This window comes from Chrysochloris asiatica, unplaced genomic scaffold (assembly GCF_000296735.1).
Source record: "Chrysochloris asiatica unplaced genomic scaffold, ChrAsi1.0 scaffold00037, whole genome shotgun sequence".
In the NCBI taxonomy this organism is placed as follows: domain Eukaryota; kingdom Metazoa; phylum Chordata; class Mammalia; order Afrosoricida; family Chrysochloridae; genus Chrysochloris; species Chrysochloris asiatica.
In genome coordinates, this window is record NW_006408555.1 from 17,701,642 (window position 1) to 17,719,530 (window position 17,889).

Below are 17,889 nucleotides of genomic sequence, written 5' to 3' on the forward strand. Positions count from 1 at the left end.
TATGAATTTATCAAACAAATTAAACATAACTTATGTGGTTTTTTGGGAAAATAAACACTAAATACGAAGATCAATCTGTGATTATCATTTTATAAAATGACCAACAGACATAAAGTATCATGCAACTCAAAGATTAATACTGTAGTTGCTACAAATACGCCATTTTATTTAGTACCTATACCAAAACAACCAAACCTACTGCCATCGAGTCAATTATGTCTCATAGTGACCCTTTATTAAAGTGAGACTAAAAATCTTTACAGAACAGATAGTCTCATCTTTGTCCTACAAAGCGGCTGATGGGTTGAACCACTGACCTTATTTATATAAGGTTAACATAACAACCCAACGCCTAAATCCACACTGCCACCAGGTCTCCCTGATTCACTCGTCTTTGCTGACATCAAGAAAATCATTAGACAGACACTTAACTAGTCTTTCTACTCAAGAAAAAACAGTCTTAGATTGTTCACTAGAAAGAAGACTGATTTTTGGTTACCTCTTTTCCCCCAAAAGTAACCATGACTATCTGTTGGTGTCAAATACCATGAAATTTTAGCAATATACTAACTAGAAAAGACTTCTGATTCCTGCCATCTTGTACTTGAGGACAAAAATACTTTTTCTAATTTGCAGAAATGTTTTAATTAATCAAATAATGTGTTTCTGAACAAAGGAAGTCTACACAATTTTTAAGAGAATGCACTGACAGTTAAGGGAAGAATTTAATTTTGTTTGCAGTTATCATTAACACTGTATGATCCTGGGAAATGGATTATTAGCCCTATTAATATCTCTACTTCACACCATTAATATAGAACCATAGTAAAGTTAACCAAACATTAGAAAGCATGTGTTCATTTCTTGGACTTTTAACTTTTATACCCTTTGTTTAAGAGTTGAAAAGTTCCAGATCACCAGCCATAATAAGTCCAGGAGCAAACTGTGGAACAGATAGATTATCAATTGCTCATATGCAAATTCAGGCTGAAGATGAAGAAAAAATTTTTAAAGTCCATGAGAGCAAAAATGTGAGCTTGAATATATCCCACCTGAATTTAAAGATCATCTGAAGAACACATTTGACGCATTAGATACAAAGAGTTGTGGGGTGAGAACAAGAACATCATATCATATAAGAAGAAAGCAAAAGATCATTAAGAAGACAAGAAAGAAGGAAAAGACCAAAATGAGTAGACTCTGAAACTTACAGCAAATGGAAGAAGTGAGTAGGTACAAGAGTTGAACAGAAAATTTCAAAGGTCAGCTTGAAAAGACAAATTCAAATATTAAAACGAAATGTGAAAAGACCAAAAGGGAAGAACACGCTCAGCATTTCTCAAGCTGAAGGAACTGAAGAAAAAATTCAAACCGCAATTTGCGGTACTGAAAGATTCTATGGGCAAAGTATTGAAAAATGCAGAAAGTATTACAAGATGGAAGGAATACACAGTCACTGTACCAAAAAGAAATTGGTCACTGTTCAACCATTTCAAGAGGCAGCATATGATCAAGATTCAATGATCCTGAAGGACGAAGTCCAAAGTGGATTAAAAGCATTGGTAAAGACAAGGCACCAAGAATTGATGGAAAACAAACTGAAATATTTCAACAAACTGATGTGACAATGAAGGCACTCACCCAACTATGCTAAGAGATTTTGAAGACAGCTACCTGGCCAACTGACTGGAAGAGATCCGTATCTGTGACCATTCCAAAGAGAGGTGACCCAACAGAATATGGAAATCATCAGTTTATATCATGCGAGTAAAGTTTTACTAAAGATAATCTAAAAATGACTGGAACCATACACTGACAGAGAACTTAGAGATGTTCAAGCCGGATTCAGAAGAGGATGTGGAATGAGGGATATCACAGTAGACGTCAGATGGATCTCGGCTGAAAAAGGAGAATACCAGAAAGACGTTTACTTGTGCTTTATTAACTATGCAAAGGCTTTCAGTTTTACGGATCATGATAAGCTATGAATGACACTGAAAAGTATGAGTATTCCAGAACACTTAATTGCACTCATGAGAAACCTATACAAAGATCAAGAAGCAGTTGTTCGAACAGAACAAGGGAACACTGAATGTTTTAAAATTAGGAAAGGTGTGTGACAGGGTTGTATTCTTTCACCATACTTATTCTACATGCTGAGCAAATAATCCAAGAACCTGGATTATATGGGAAAAAAAAGTGGCATCAGGATGGGAGAAAGATGCATTAGCAACCTGAGTTATGCAGATGATATAATCTTACTTGCTAAAATTGAAAAGAACTTAAAATACTTACTGATGAAGATCAAAGATCACAGCCTTCAGTATGGATTGCATCTCAATGTAAAGAAAACAAAATATCCTCCCCACCAGACCAATAAACAACATTCATTATAAATGGAGAAAAGACTGAAATTGTCAAAGACTTTATTTTGTTCAGATCAACACTCATGGAAGCAGGTAAATCTGCTGCACAAGACCTCTTTACAATGTTCAAGAGCAAACATGTCAGTTTGAGAACTAAGGTGTGTCTGACCCAAACCATGGTATTTTCAATAATCTCATATTCAAGTGAAAGTTGGACAGTGAATAAGGGAAGACTGGAGAAGAACTGATGCATTCAGTTATGGTATTGGAGGAGAATATTTAAAGTACCATAGACTGCCAAAAGAATAAACAGATCTATAATGGAAGAAGTAAAGCCAGAGTGCTCCTTGGAGGCCAGGATGGTCTGACTTCGTCTCTCATATTTTGGATATGTTATCAGGAGGGATCAGTTCTTGGAGGAGGATATCATGTTTGGTAAAGCGGAGGGTTAGAGGAAAAGAAGAACACCACCAACAAGGTGGATTGGCACAGTGGCAGCAGCAAAGGACTCAGGCCTAGCAACAATTGCAAGGTTGGCCCAGGACTGGGCAGTGTTTCATTCTGTTGTGCATAGGGTCGCTCTGAGTTGGTATCAACTCAATGGCACCTAAATACTACTACTATTACTTGTTTAAGAGTTTAGGGTCCAAGGACAATAAAATTATTCAATAAAATGTTTAGAGTAAGGTAAGAGAATAAGATAATCTATTCTCATTACTATTCTATTTAGATAGACCAGGTTTAGAAAGCAGGCTCATTCTCTAGTGACTGTCTAGGTTCTAATCAAACTGCCCTTACAGAGATACTAAGGCATTAAATACAAAGACCAGGGTTAAATGCAAATGTTTGAAAATCTTCTTATTGACACGTTGCCTAAATACTTTTTGGTATCAGATAATTTAGAAAGTAATTAAGTATTCCATCAAGGATTTTCAGTAACATTTGTTTTTTTATAAATCACTTCCTTAAAAGAAGAGAAATTAAGAGAAGAAATGAAGTGTTCACAATTATCATCAACAATGGAGCAATAAGCAATGAAGACAAAAATCATCTCCAAATTTAGCACTATAAAAAACTTTGATTCTAGGCACAATTTATATAAAAGTATATATGAATACATTTAAAATACACTTACTGTACAAAGAAAGATACATCAATTATCAGAGTTTTCAAGTAAAAAGAATTTGACTTCTCATCTCCATAATACTACTTAATCCAAAAAGATATTTGATTCTATTAAAAATTACCTTTTTTCTTAAGTAAGAGTTGGAAGTTTTCAAGAGTTTCTCGACCTCTCCTGCAAGGTCTCTGCACATCTCTGAGGAGCCCATGCAGCCAAGGGTACAAAGTGCTAGTCCCTGGACAAATTGGGTGCTGTGATTAAGATCACTATAAAAAAACAAAGAAGAGAGGAATGAACATGCTCCATCTGGGGCTCTCTAGGAAAGAGCTTCACAGTCTAGTGAATTAGCTAAGAATAACTCAAGATTTCTCTAGTAACTGAGGTAACAGGATTAGTCTTACAGAAAATATTTATTTCAACTACATTCCAAATTTCCAACACAGTAAACGAACCAACAATCCTCCTATAGGTGTATAACCCAATGTTTCCAAATATTAAAACCAACAGAAACTGTACAACTGTTGGATTTAATACAATCCACTATGGCAAAAATTACTAGTAAAATAAGACTTGAGGAAAACAGTTTGTCCGTTCTTCAAAAAGCTAACCACAGAATCTTAGTTAAAGACCCAAAAGACTTGAAAGTAAGGATGAATTCACTGCAGCATTATTCACAATAGCCAATAGGGAGAAACAATCAAGTACCCGTGAACAAATGAATGAATATTTTAAATATGGTATAAATATCCATACAATGGAATATTATTCAGCCATAAAGAAACATGAAGTTCTGATACATGCTACAAAAGGAAATATAGTAATAATGATTATACAATATGACAAGTATACTTAATACTATTGAATTGTTGTTATTGTTAAGTACTGTGGAGTCAGTTCTGACTCATAGTGACCCTGGCACAGGATTTCCAAGGCTGTCGATCTTTATGGGAGAAGAAAGCCTCATCTTTCTCCCGTGGAATGGCTAGTAGTTTCAAACTGCTGACATTAACGTTAGTTAGCAGCCTGATTCATAATCATTACGAACTGTATACTTTAAAATTACTAAAATGACAACTTTTTGATGATATGCATTTTACCACAATAAAATTATTTTTTTAAATGAAACTTGAGCACTAACGATGAATTTTCCACTTAAAGACTCCCATTTTCCATGAACATTTAGTTTCTAATCATTTTAAAGTGATTAGGGATATTTACATAATAAAAGCTCACAAAAGTAGATCCAGTTTTTAAAGATTTAATTCCATGATCTTTAATGTCTTGAAATTTTTCTCATTCAACCAACAATGAGGCAAACATTCATTATTAAGCATAAAAATTGCTGGTAGACAGGGGTGCTTTGTGATACCAAAACAAATAAAAACAACACCTGATACTCCAAAGTCTAATTAACTGTTTGATTAAAATCATGTGCCAGATCAATTCACAACTATCTGAACTGAAAATGTAGCTATCTCCTAAATTCACTTGGGGCTTCATTAAAATTAATTGCAAATGATTCTTCTTAGCCTTTGTGCCTCACTCTTCAATTTTTATTAAGCTACAAATCTATACTTAAGTTTGATATTAACTTTATTATATGAATCGCTGTATGCAGAAGTACCAAATTATCAGCATGTGATTGAGTAGTAAAGGCAACTGAGCATCAAAGAAACTCTCTTAGAGGCCTAGCCAAGAATAAATGAATCAAAATTACTGTAAACTCCATTAACAGCAAAACTATTCATACATTTTGTTCATTCTTCATCCCCAGTGCTTAGAATAGCTCCTGGCACCTAACAGTATGCAGTAAGTATCTGTTGAAATAATCAACTTAGCACTTTTATTAATATTATTTATTTCAAAGCTAAAAAGCAAGAATTAACCCAAAATGAAGTTCACAGATTCAATGTATTTAAATGACAAACTTACAAATGCAACCAAATCATACTAAACATTTTAGAATTTTTCATTACCCATCAAAAAATTATAAGAGGAACATTTATTTATCACAACAAAGGATAAATTTTCAATATTGCAAATTTGATCACCTATATCCCCCATTTCTACTTTCTATCAAATATAAAATATGCAAATAAAAAGAAATTAAAAAAGGAGCTGTAGCAAAAAGACAAACTAAAACAATCTGAACAGCACCTTCTATGGCCATCAGAACTTCTACAGCTTTCTAACAGAAAATTCCCATATGAGGTACGCAGGAAAGAACTAAAAATTCCTCACACAGGTCCTCTAAGTTCTCCAAATGATAAGCATTCTTCAGTTTAAAAGCAAGTTAAACAAACATGACTGGACTAGTAGAACAGGATGGCAGTCAATATCAGAAAAAAGGACTATCATAAAGTTCACAGAAATAGGCAAAACTGCATGCAACTGAAATCTCAGGTGGATTAGACTGATGGCAAACAAAAGTCTCTTTTTCTACTTTATGGCATTTACTCATAATATATGCTATAGCAATTCTTTAATAAATGTATAGTTTAACTATGCATAGTACTCAAAGCCCAAGGAAAAATAAAAGAAAGCCAAGATTTTACCAATGTCTTTTCTTTACTACAAAAGTCCAAATGTTCATTTCACAGCAAAGTTGAGTACTAATGTCTGAAGAAGCACACTCGTATCTTTATTTAATAAAAGTATAACCTACAGAAGTTTTAGTCCTTTACTTAGCCTCTTTACACATTAGCTATTGAACCATGTAAAACTCAGATGCATTCTGGACAATAAATGAAAACCTGTAATTAGAAGGTCATGATGTTGTTTTATAAGAAAGAACTCAAAAAGCAAAGAAGGAAAGGGAACACTTACTTTTTGATACAGTTGGTCATGAGAAGATGGACATCTTGCCTTTCATCTAACAGCAGCATTGCTCCTAAATAACCAATACGTTTGTCTGTGAATTTTTGAGAAGCAATAAGCTTGAGGCACTCCAACTGCAAAAAAAAAAATCAGAAATAAAATTTAAAGATTGCTACTGCAAACTACAAATGCAGTATTTAAATTCAGAATCCATTGATGATTAAAGTAAGTATCTATGAATCAGTATCATCAAACTACCTAATTAAAAGGCAAAAAATCTAACACCTATAGCTATCTTGATCCTAATAATCAAATTTTAGACTCGAACTCCAAGTCAGTATCCTCTATTTGCTGTCCAAGTAATCAATGAATTTTACTTTAGTTCTACAAACTACAAAAATATTGCTGCTGTTGCTGTGCGCCACTGAGTCAGTTCTGACTCATAATGACCCTGTACAGGGTTTCCAAGAGTAATTGATGGGTTGTTATTAAGTGCCCTTGAGTCGGTTCCAATTCATAGCATCCCTGTACAGGATTTCTGAAGCTGTAAATTGTTACGGGAGCAGAAAGCCTCAACTTTCTCCCATGAAGCAGCTGGTAGTTTCAAACTGCTGACTTTGTGGTTCGCAGCCTGATTCGTAACCACTACACTACCAGAGCTTCTCAGCTGATAGGTATGAACTGCCAACTTTTTGGTTACCAGTCCAATGCTTATTCTATAGCATCACATCACACAGTTTAGTATTATAAGCCACTAATAAATCAAATTTCTAATTTTATCACTAGGTTACATTACATGGGCAACTAACTCATGTATGTATTAAGATCTGGTTTCTGTAACAAATATTTAAAAACTCAATAGCAAATATAATAACTGAAAACATATCAAAGTGCTAAATACTGTTCTAAACAGAATATGTACAATTAAAAGAAAAAACAGACAACTATTTTAATATAATGTGGAAAGTGCTATATTTAGGAACTACACCAAGTACTTTAGGAGAAATGAGGATTTAGGAACACAAGGGGGAGATATCCAGAGGAAAATGCAATGGAAAAATTTATCTAAGAGTTTTTACGATTTATTCTTTACAGTCCTTGTTGTAAGTCCTATCAAGTTAATTCCGACTCAGGGAACCTGAATAGGTTTTCAAAGAGCAGCTGGAGAATTTGAACCTCAGGCCTTGTAATTCAAACAGATCTTGCAGTCCAGTGCCTTATCACATAAGGACTTTACTTCTTTACATAGTTGTTAGAAATAATTCTCCAGGGCTGAAGAGTCCTTGTCGTTAAGTAGTTTGCTTGTCTCTCTATTTAGTCTTTCTTGAAATTACAAGCACTTTGATATTATTACCTAATCACTCCACCTTGACAAACACAGGGAAGGCCAAGCATTCCCTCTAGAGCTGTGGTTTCCAAAGGGCATACACAAGACAGTCTGTCTAAGAGTTTTTCAAATCCTTTAGAATTACTACATTCCAAGGAAAGAGATTCAAATGGAGATTTGTGTACAGAGGGAGCTAAAGAATGGGAGACTACATACAAAAGTTACAAAGTCAAGTTGTAGAAAGGAAAGCATTTCCAAAATAGAGGCGCTCTCTGAATGCACCTGCATTAAAAGACCTAATGGCAGCTGAATGACATTACCAGGAGCCCGTGAAAGCTGCCTCCAAAGCAGAATGACTGGACCAGGATCACAAAAGAAAACATAATGCCCTTATTGAAAAAAATTATGGAGCAAAACAATTTTTAAAATAGAAGTTGATAAACATTCTGGCAACGTCCAGCAGAAAAATTACTGCTAAACCAGGTGAGTGGGAAAATCAAGAGTTAAAATACTTCAATCCAAAGATTTTTAAATCATCACATTTAATCATTCTGTAAGTATTCTAATATGGAAAGAAAATATTCCAAGACTCAAACATCAACATTTTCATCATCCTTAATCTTGCTCCTGGCAAACTATCAGATATCACAAAAATAAATTATACACAAAAATCAATCAATCAATAAATAAATAAATCATTAAGTCATCTTAACACAAGCAGTTTTGTTAAGATGACTTAACGATTTCTTGTTGAAAAGTGCCCTCTGCTCGGACTCATATTAATCCCTATGCACAACAAAAAGAAACCTGCTGTGGTCTCTGATCTTCATCAGTATTTTAAGCCTTCTTTGCTTTCAGCAAGCAAGGGACCTTCATCTGCATACTGCACATCTTTAATGGGTCTTCCTTCAATCCAGTGTCTCAGATTATCTGCTCAGCATACAGATTAAATACAGTGAAAGAACACAGTTCTGACACACACCTTTATTTTAAGACAGTCACAAAAGAAGTGAATACAATTTGTTACTTTTTGTGGCACTTGTTTAAAACAGGACTTCAAACTGGTTCATTCTGGTTTGATATCTGAGAATTTAACTTTCTAATTAATAAGAATCTGCATTTTAACAAGATTCCCAAATGTTTCCTTGTTTTGTTTAGTTTTTTGAAGAGAGGTAATTTTTTATTGTGATTTGGGTGATTTTCAGCACAAACTGGTTTTCAACTATTCATCACATTTTGTTTTGTGGCAGTGACCGTAACAGCACTCTTTTTATTTCCTGTGTTTACCGGTTTCATTTGTCCGTCTTTTCTAGCTTCTGAGTTTCTTGCCTTCTGAGTTTGATCCCTGAGAAAGTGCTGCCCCAATTGATTGTGTACAGCAGAACACTAAAGAATGCCTATCTCCCTAGTGTTACCGGTCAACTTTTGTTGTTAAGTGCAGTCAATTTAGTTCCAACTCACAAGGATCCTATATAGGGTTTCTAAGAAGCAGCAGGTAGGTTTGAACTGCCAACCTTGTGGTTCACAGCCCAGTGCTAATCCTACAGCGCCACACCAGGAGTCCATACGACCTGTCTATTATTTGCACTGGACAGCAAAGTCGGTTTGAACTGCAAAGTCAGTAATTCAAGCTCACCAGCTGCTCCTTAGAAACCCTATACAGGGTCGCTATGAATCAGAATCCACTAGGCAGCACTTAACAAAAACAACAATTGTTTGGCTGCAAGTTGGGCCACAATGAAGAGTTCTACTTCAGGACTGCAGTGTGTCTAACTAAGGGCCACAGTCGTGGTGGTTCCACACCAGTTTCTATCAGTAAGCCTGGTCCTTTGTCACTTTGAGTTTCAGTCTACATTTTCCCCCACTCTATCCAGGATCGCCTATCGCATTCCCTTTCAAAGCAGTGAGCAGTGGTAGCTGGGCACCACTGAGTTCTTCTAGTTTTAACGATCATGGAAACTGGGACCTATATGGCCCATTGGTCCTTTGGGCTATTTCTTAGAGTGTCTTTACTTTTCCTTGCTCAGATAAAGGGAGAGGTTGAGTTGCACCACCCCCACCCCCCCAGATGATTCTTAGAGATCCCCAGATGATTCTCTTAAAAAAAAGTTCTGATTCCTTATCTCTGATGGAGAAGTGCAAATTCTCAAACCGGAAATGAATCTGTTTACAGTCCTGGTTTAAAACTTACCTAAAAATTTAACAGCAAAGAGAAAAGCTGAAATGTAAAAGGGACAAACACTAAATTAATTCATCATAGTATACTCAGGCATGTTATGACTTTGCTTCATTAATAAGTATAAGGAAGCTTCAATACGTTTGTGGGAAATGGTATTAAAAGATAATGGAATGTTTCCATGAACTTTTTGAAGTTCCACCCATTTTTGTTTCTTGATGGCAACAAATTTGAGGGAATACTTAAGATGAGTGGAAATGGCATCTGATAAATATCTTCCAGTGATTACACTTTCCATTCAGGGGGTCTGCAACATGGAGAAAATGATTCATGTTTCATCTTTAAGAAAATTATCAAAAATTTGGAGAGGGGAAATAAAAGGAGAAACAAACTACAATGACCATATGTGTGGAGTAGGCATCCAATTCTGAGCAGCAATCATTAAAAACAAAACTCAGTGGGTTAATGCACCAGACTTCAAAGCTGTTTGAAATGTGAGGTCGGCAGTTCAAGCTCACCAGTCTCTCCTCGGAAACCCTACAGAGTGTGGCTATGGGTTGGAACTGACTTGACGGCACTTAACAACAACAACACTCTTGATATTAGTAACAAGTATAAATGTGACGGAGCATACAAAGGACAAAGCGATGAAAACTTCTTAGCTATTATCAAACATCTTAAGGCAATGAGTTGCTGGACCTTGAGGCTGAGGATCATAGTCTCAGGGAACACCACAGTCAACTGGCGTTAACAGTCCACAAAAACAATGCTCTATATACTACTTTGGTGAGTACCACTGTGTGGCACCACAGGATCAGTACTGGACTGTGAACCACAAGGTCTACAGTTAAAACCCACCAGCTGCTCACTGGAAACCCTATACAAGGTTGCTATGAGTCAGAAGCGACTCAATGACACTTAACAACATCTGGGGTCTTAATAGCTCATGAGCAGTGATCTAAGGTGCAAACTGTTGGTCTTGCTATGTACTGAAGAAAGAAGAGTGATGAAAATTGAAGATACCTAGAGCTTTGGTAGCGTAGTGGTTACGAATCGGGCTGCGAACCACAAGGTTAGCAGTTTGAAACTACCAGCTGCTCCGCGGGAGAAAGATGAGGCTTTCTGCTCCCATAAAGATTTACAGCTTCTGAAACCTTGTTCAGGGTCGCGATGGGTCAGAACCAACTCGACGGCACTTAACAAGAATTAATTAGACCAATGGATTACCACTACCAACTGCTCTGAAAGGAATCACATTAGAAGGTCCCAAATACAGTGAGAGAAAATGTGGAACAAAACTAAAAATCATAAACAATTTTCTTTTTTTAAAGACCAGAAACATGTGGGTCACAAAAAGACTGGAGGAACCAGAGACTATGGCCCCTGCGCACCTTTCAGATCTGGAAAGGAACTCGCCTGCATGGCCCATTTTCAGCCAAGAGGTAGATAGGTATATAGTAGGGGCAACAACACTAGTAAGATATGCTCACCATGGAATGGTCAATCACTCACACTCAAAAGGACAACATTTACCTAAAGATAAAATTGAGAAGGCCTGGGAAGGTGGGCAGAAATGGAAACAGGAACCACAGGGAGGAAGTAGGATAACTGTTGTCGTACAGAGAGGACTGCAATCATTGAGATGAAACAGAGTGTATGATTTATTGAATGTGAAACTGATGATCCTGTTTGTAACCTTCACTCAGTTCCGAATAAAAAGTATAATAAAAAAACAAAAAACTGCATGAATTAAAGAACAGAGGAAGAAAGGTAATTAACTGTCTGCTCCTTGGGTAACAACCACAAATTCACCCAGTATTACTACTCCTTACTTACACCTACTTGGAAAACTAATCTCAAACACTTGTCCTTGTTAAGTGTCGCTGAGTAGGTTCCAACTCATAGTAATCCTGTATAGGGTCTCCAAGAAGCAGCTGGTGAGTTTGAACTGTCAACCTTTTAGTCCAGTGCTTTATTCTACAGCACCACATCTAGACTCATAACCCACAAATCTAGCATATGATTTAAGATCATCATAAACTGACCAAATTTTATATTCACGTCATAATAAAGTAAACGGAAAACTTTTTACTATAAACTAAGTGAGCAAAGTCAAAATACAAATGACAACTTGGGGAGAAAATATACATTTGAGATACTATACGTTGTTGTTGTTATGTGGCATCAAGTTGGTTCCAACTCACTGTAACCCTATATAGGTTTCTGAGGTGCAGGTGATGGGTTGCTGACTTTTTGGTTCATAGTTCAGTGTTAATCCTGCTGTGACAAACCAGGAGTCTGAGATCCTGTATAGCAGGATTTCAAAAAAGACTAACCACCCAATATAAAAATTGACTAAGAATATGAATAGCTCAAAGGGAAAAAAAACTCCAACAAATGAAGTTCCACCTTCTCTTTTAAAAAATGTAAATCAAACTTGGTAAATTTAGTAAACAAAAAATTTTATTGTACACTTGAAAAGGGCAAACTGTGTGATAGGCAAAAGATGGCCCAATAAAGTTAAGAAAAAGGAATTAAAACTAAAACCATACAGAGATGCTAGTTTTTAACTTACTAGATTAGCAAACATAAAATATTCTCATAACAGTGTGAGGATATTATTAGTGGAAATATAACTGGTACAATATCTAGAGAAATCTGGCCTAGCTACCTAAATTACAAATACACAGATCTTTTTATTTTGTTGTGGTGGTTCGTTTCGACTCATAATCTTTGAGGCAATAGAAAGCCTCATCCTTCTCCCACAGAGCAACTGGTGGCCTCAAAGCACCAACCTTGTGATCTGTAATCCAGTGCTTATCCTACGGAGTCACAGCATTGCCTGAGTATTATTTATATTGAGACAAAAGCTCTAATTCAGTCATATTCACAACTATTGTTGTTGCTATATGTGCTGTAGAGTCAGTTCCGACTCATGGCGACTCTGCATAGGGTTTCCGAGGAGCGACTGGTGAGTCTGAACCACCAATCTTGCAGTTCAAACCAACCCTGAGGTAGAGTGGTTATCCTACAGAGCCACCCCAGGACCAGATTCATGGCTAAATTTGTGGCCACATTCCATTTAAGAATATACCATAACTTACCTATTCTCTTTTTGATAGGCAAACAGATTGTTCATAATGTTTCACTATTAGAAACACTGCTGCACTGAACACTGGACATGAACAGGACAAAAGCATTTTGGTTACATAATACCTAACATGGCTTGATTAGAGTCAAGTTTTCCATCTTTTATTTTATTTCATTTTGATTTTGCAAATATGTATTCTTCATAGGTGGTGAGTACATGCATAACTTTTATCGGTACGCATGTAATTATTTATGGTACATGTATCTATCTTTGATCAGATTAACAGCTCTGTTGATCACCAGGGGTTACAAACAGGTAATATTCTAAGTCACTCATTCCTTCACTTAATTAGCTGGAATATTGCTCTAAGGAGCAACTTCTCTATACAAACAAGAGGGGGTTCAAAAAGTTTGTTAAAAAAATGGAAATAAAAGAAAATGGAATGTATAGATCATTGTGTTATCAATAGTTCTTCTAAAGAATAAATATTTCTTTCCTCGTATTTACCAGTTTTCAAAATAAAGAGTTGGTTCCCCAGGGACTCCCAAAGATGACCAATGGAGTACTTACAGTTTTTTGGTTTAAGTATTATTATGAGCTGATAGATTTAAGCTTAATTGGTAATACTAAAATCAAATGCAGTTATTCTTCTTAATGCACAAATTACCTAGTTTTTGACATAGCAGCTTCGCCTGGTGCCTACTGAACCAGATTTAAAATCAGTAATCTTTTTATGAGGCTCTTGGTCCTTTTACAGTGAAATGTTTTTGGGCTAAAGGGTGCTCATTGCTACTGGTTTGCTCATTGCTTCTAGGCCTTTGGAGGAGTTTAACAGACCTGAGTATAGTTTTTTTCTTTTTCTTAAGTTAAAATATTATTAATAAGCTCAATATAAGTGTAATTCACCATGACAACAGGTTAAAAGGAGAAAAACGAAGATTATTTCATTCGATACTAAAAAAGTATTTGATAAATTCATCAACTTCTTTAAGTGTGATAAAGGATCTCTACATAAAACCTACAGCTATCACAGAACAATTTGTGTAAAAATTGTTATATGGGAGCCTAAACTGCTGTGTAAATCCTTACTGAAAACACAATAAAATATTATTTTTTAAAGTTATTAAGCAAATCTTTAGTAGTTACCATATTTAACCATAATATGTAAGAGCCATCTGTTAAAGGTTTTTAACAAGACCAAGAAACCTGCAATTACCATTCTTCGATATTGTACAACACGTATAGATAGATGATAAGAAAAAAGTTTTACAGACAATTGTTGTTGTTGTTGTTAAGTGCCGTGGAGTCGGTTCCGACTCATAGCGACCCTGCACAGGGTTTCCGAGGCTGTAAATCTTTACGGGAACAGAAAGCCTCATCTTTCTCCCGCAGAACTGCTGGTAGTTTCGAACTGCTGACTGTCTAAATGGAAACAATGGAGCCTACAGATGCTTAACTTTCAGACTCTTGGAACTGAGTTCAAGCACTGGTGGATAAATATACAAAACAATTATATTTCTATATACCTACAATCATTAATAATAAATTAAATTTCACCAAAGATGGATACAATTTTATCGAGAACACCAAAAAACTTTTAGCTGTATAGGGTTTCCGAGAAGCAGCAGATGGGTGTGAATGCCCCACCTTGCAAACACCCTGACTCCTTCTGTTGTTGTTAATGCCGCTGAGTCAGTTCCAACTCAGAGCAACACTGTATAGGGTTTCTAAGGAGCAAATCATAGGCTTGAACCACCAACCTTGTGGTTAGAAGTCCAGTGCTTATCCTACATCACCACACCAGGACTCCTTTGTTGTTGTTATGTGCTGTGGAGTCGGTTTTGACTCATAGCGACCCTGTACAGGGTTTCTGAGGCTATAAATCTTTACAGGAGAAGAATGCCTTATCTTTCTCCCGCAGAACATCTGGTAGTTTCCAACTGCTGATCTTGCAGTTCACAGCCCGATTCGTAACCACTACGCTACCAGAGTTCCCTTAGGGACTCCTTTAGGGAACCTAAAAAAGTGGAGTGCTATCTTACATTGAAGTATAAGAGATTATTGTAGGCCTGCTTAGATTTGAGGAAGTAGTCACCAGCCTACTACTGTCACGTCTCCAAGTTGTCAAGTTTAGATTTTTATGAGACGTTCCTTGATTTTACATGATGGTCAAAAATTCAAAACAATTTTAAATACTGCACAAGAGTAACAAAACATATCTGTGGAAGATTGTGGTCCCTGAGCCACCAGCTTTCTACTACTATAGTCTACCCACTTTAAAATTCAACTTTGTTTCTGGACTGTGTGTAAGTCAGACGCCTAAAAGATCACGTTCCCTATAACTTAACTTCTTTGGTATGAAAATACTGAGGATGTTGTTATTATTGCTAAAAGCTAAAACCCACTGCCACTGTGTGGATTCCAGTTTCTGAGATGTCAATCTTTATCTGTCCTGTGGAGCAGCTGATGGGGTTGAACTGCCGAGGCAACACCTAACTCATAGTGCCACCAGTGCTACTTATTACTAAGAAACCCCTAAATGAAAGATACGTATCTTTTATTTATGTAAGAAAATATCTTTTAGAATACAGTACTCCAGAAAGGTTTGTTTGCTGTCCTTAAAGGTAAAATTGGTCATTCTTGGGACTTTTTATATACAAAAAGTATTATGAGTGTTTTACAATGATTAACTTATAAATAATCATAGGAACCCCATTAAGTAGGCAATAGGCTTATCTCAGTTTTACAGATGAGGAAATTGAGGTACATGACAGTTAAGGACCTTGCCCTAAAGCCAAAGTGAAGGTAAAGTAGCAAAGCCTGAGTTTCCATTCAGGTAGTCTGATTTCTACAGTTGTGACCATTAATTCTGGTAATATCCATGTCAGTGAATGTCTCCTTTCCTGTCTGACCTACCTCGTCGACAGTAACTACACTGACCTTACGTTCTGGATTTTTTCCTTCTCCCTAACTCTTACTTTCTATTATTCGTTTTGTCTTTTAAATAGATGCTAGTTATATATACCCTCTTAAACCCTTTGTAAAGCAAGGCAGGGCTTAAATATTTAATTAACAAGCCTAACAGAATAAGGCTTATTATAAACAGATTTAGACTAAACACAAAGAATAAATTTTATAGTTACAAGTGGTTGAGTTCTAATCTCCTGTAATAGTTACTAAATTCTGTGAACGTAAGTCACTTAAACTCTCTGAATTTCAGCTTCCCTATTTGTAACACGAAGATTACCTACTCCATGGGACATACTGTAAAATTTAGATGAAATATTTTATGCATGGATACTACGTATGGTAATACTTCAAAATATAATACGAAAAGGATTAATTTTAAAAAGTACTAATTAATACATTCTTTTCTACTAAAGCTTCTAAATATAGTATATCATTTTACATTTACGAAACATCTGTTTGTTCACTATCATCAGAAATACTTAAATTATAATTAAATTTCATTACATTTATAATTGATAACAGTGGTGGTGGTAGTGGTACTAGTGGTAGCTATATGCCATGGAGTCTGTTTTGACCACCACCACCAACATAATGAACAATGCATGTCTAACATACAAAATGTAACTCCAAGGTAGCTGTTATTATACGTAATTAAATAAAAATGGCACTGTGATTCATACATGCAGGTGAAAGAATACAGGTATCAATTGCTTTATGGGTATTTTGTACTCCAGTACAATGAGCAGGGTACCAAATTACTTAAATAAATATAAGGCTGTGATTTATTCAGATAAAAAAAAAAAAAAAACAGAATAAGGAATTTTAAATGATTCCCATTCCCACTCAAAAAAAGAGAGTTAATTTTCTTTTTTTGATTTGTTACGAAACTTTTAGTATTTTAATTTCCTTGAGTATTAATACTTTCCATAATACCTAAAACATGCTACCTTGGTAAACCTAGAAAATATAATTACTTAAATATGTTACAGAAATGAATCTTACAAAAACTCAAGTAGCTCTTTTAAAAAATCAAATATCCCACAAAGTCTTAAACTATCCCTAAGATTTAAAATTCAAGAGTCTGTCTTAAAAGAACTCCTTTGGTTTAAAATCTGGTTTAAATGGAAATATTTTCTTGATTTCCTTTTTATATTGTTCATTGCTATTATCCAGAAACACATGCAATTTTTGCATGTTGATTTTTATTTTAAAAAATTAATTACAACAACATTCTTCAAAGAGATGAAAATGACAATTACTAACTTTATATGGAAAGAAATGAGACCCAGGATAAGCACAGCACTGCTTAAAAAGAAGAACAGGGAGGTCTCTCACTCCCTGATTTCAAAATTTACTACATGGCTACTGTGGTCAATACAGCCTGGTACTGGTACAATGAAAGATATACTGATCAATGGAACAGAATCGACAATCCAGAAATTAACCCAACCACATACAGCCAAATGACTTTTGACAAAGTACCCAGGCATATTGCATGGGGAGGAAACAGTCTCTTTAACAAATGGTGCTGGCAGAAATAGAAAGCGATATGTAAAAGACTGAAACAAGACCTTTGCCTCATACCCTACACCCTTCACAAAACGAACTCAGCATAGATTAAAGATCTAAATGTGAATCCCAAAATTATGAAGGTCATCAATGAAAAAATAGGGACAAATGTGAGGGCACTAATTCAGGGCATATACAAACTACCAAACATTTTGAAAAGTACACAAACAAAAATAGACATAATAGATGAATGGGACACACTAAAAATTAAAAACTTATATGCATCAAAAGACTTCACCAAAAGAGTACAAAGGGAACCCACAGAATGGGAAAAAATATTTTGCAATAACACATCAGATAATGGACTAATTTCTAAAATACATAGGAAACTACAACACCTCTACAAGAAAGATACAAACAACCCAATTAAAAAATGGGCACAAGACATGAACAAACACTTCACCTAGGAGGAGATCCGGGCAGCCAACAAACATATGAAGAAATGTTCAC

The 17,889-nt window shown here is 35.6% G+C and overlaps 1 protein-coding gene across 2 annotated transcripts in view; it reads right to left on the reverse strand.

Moving 5' to 3' along the window:
- The window catches only part of AP1G1 (adaptor-related protein complex 1, gamma 1 subunit), a 96,430-nt gene that overhangs the window by 38,842 nt on the left and 39,699 nt on the right, over window positions 1-17,889 (reverse strand). For both annotated transcript variants that reach the window (XM_006860189.1, XM_006860190.1), the window contains exons 3-4: window positions 6,316-6,440; window positions 3,614-3,755 (exon numbers count right to left, since the gene is read on the reverse strand). In XM_006860189.1, the coding sequence (XP_006860251.1) occupies window positions 3,614-3,755; window positions 6,316-6,440 (267 nt within the window). The remainder of the gene's footprint in view (window positions 1-3,613; window positions 3,756-6,315; window positions 6,441-17,889) is intronic.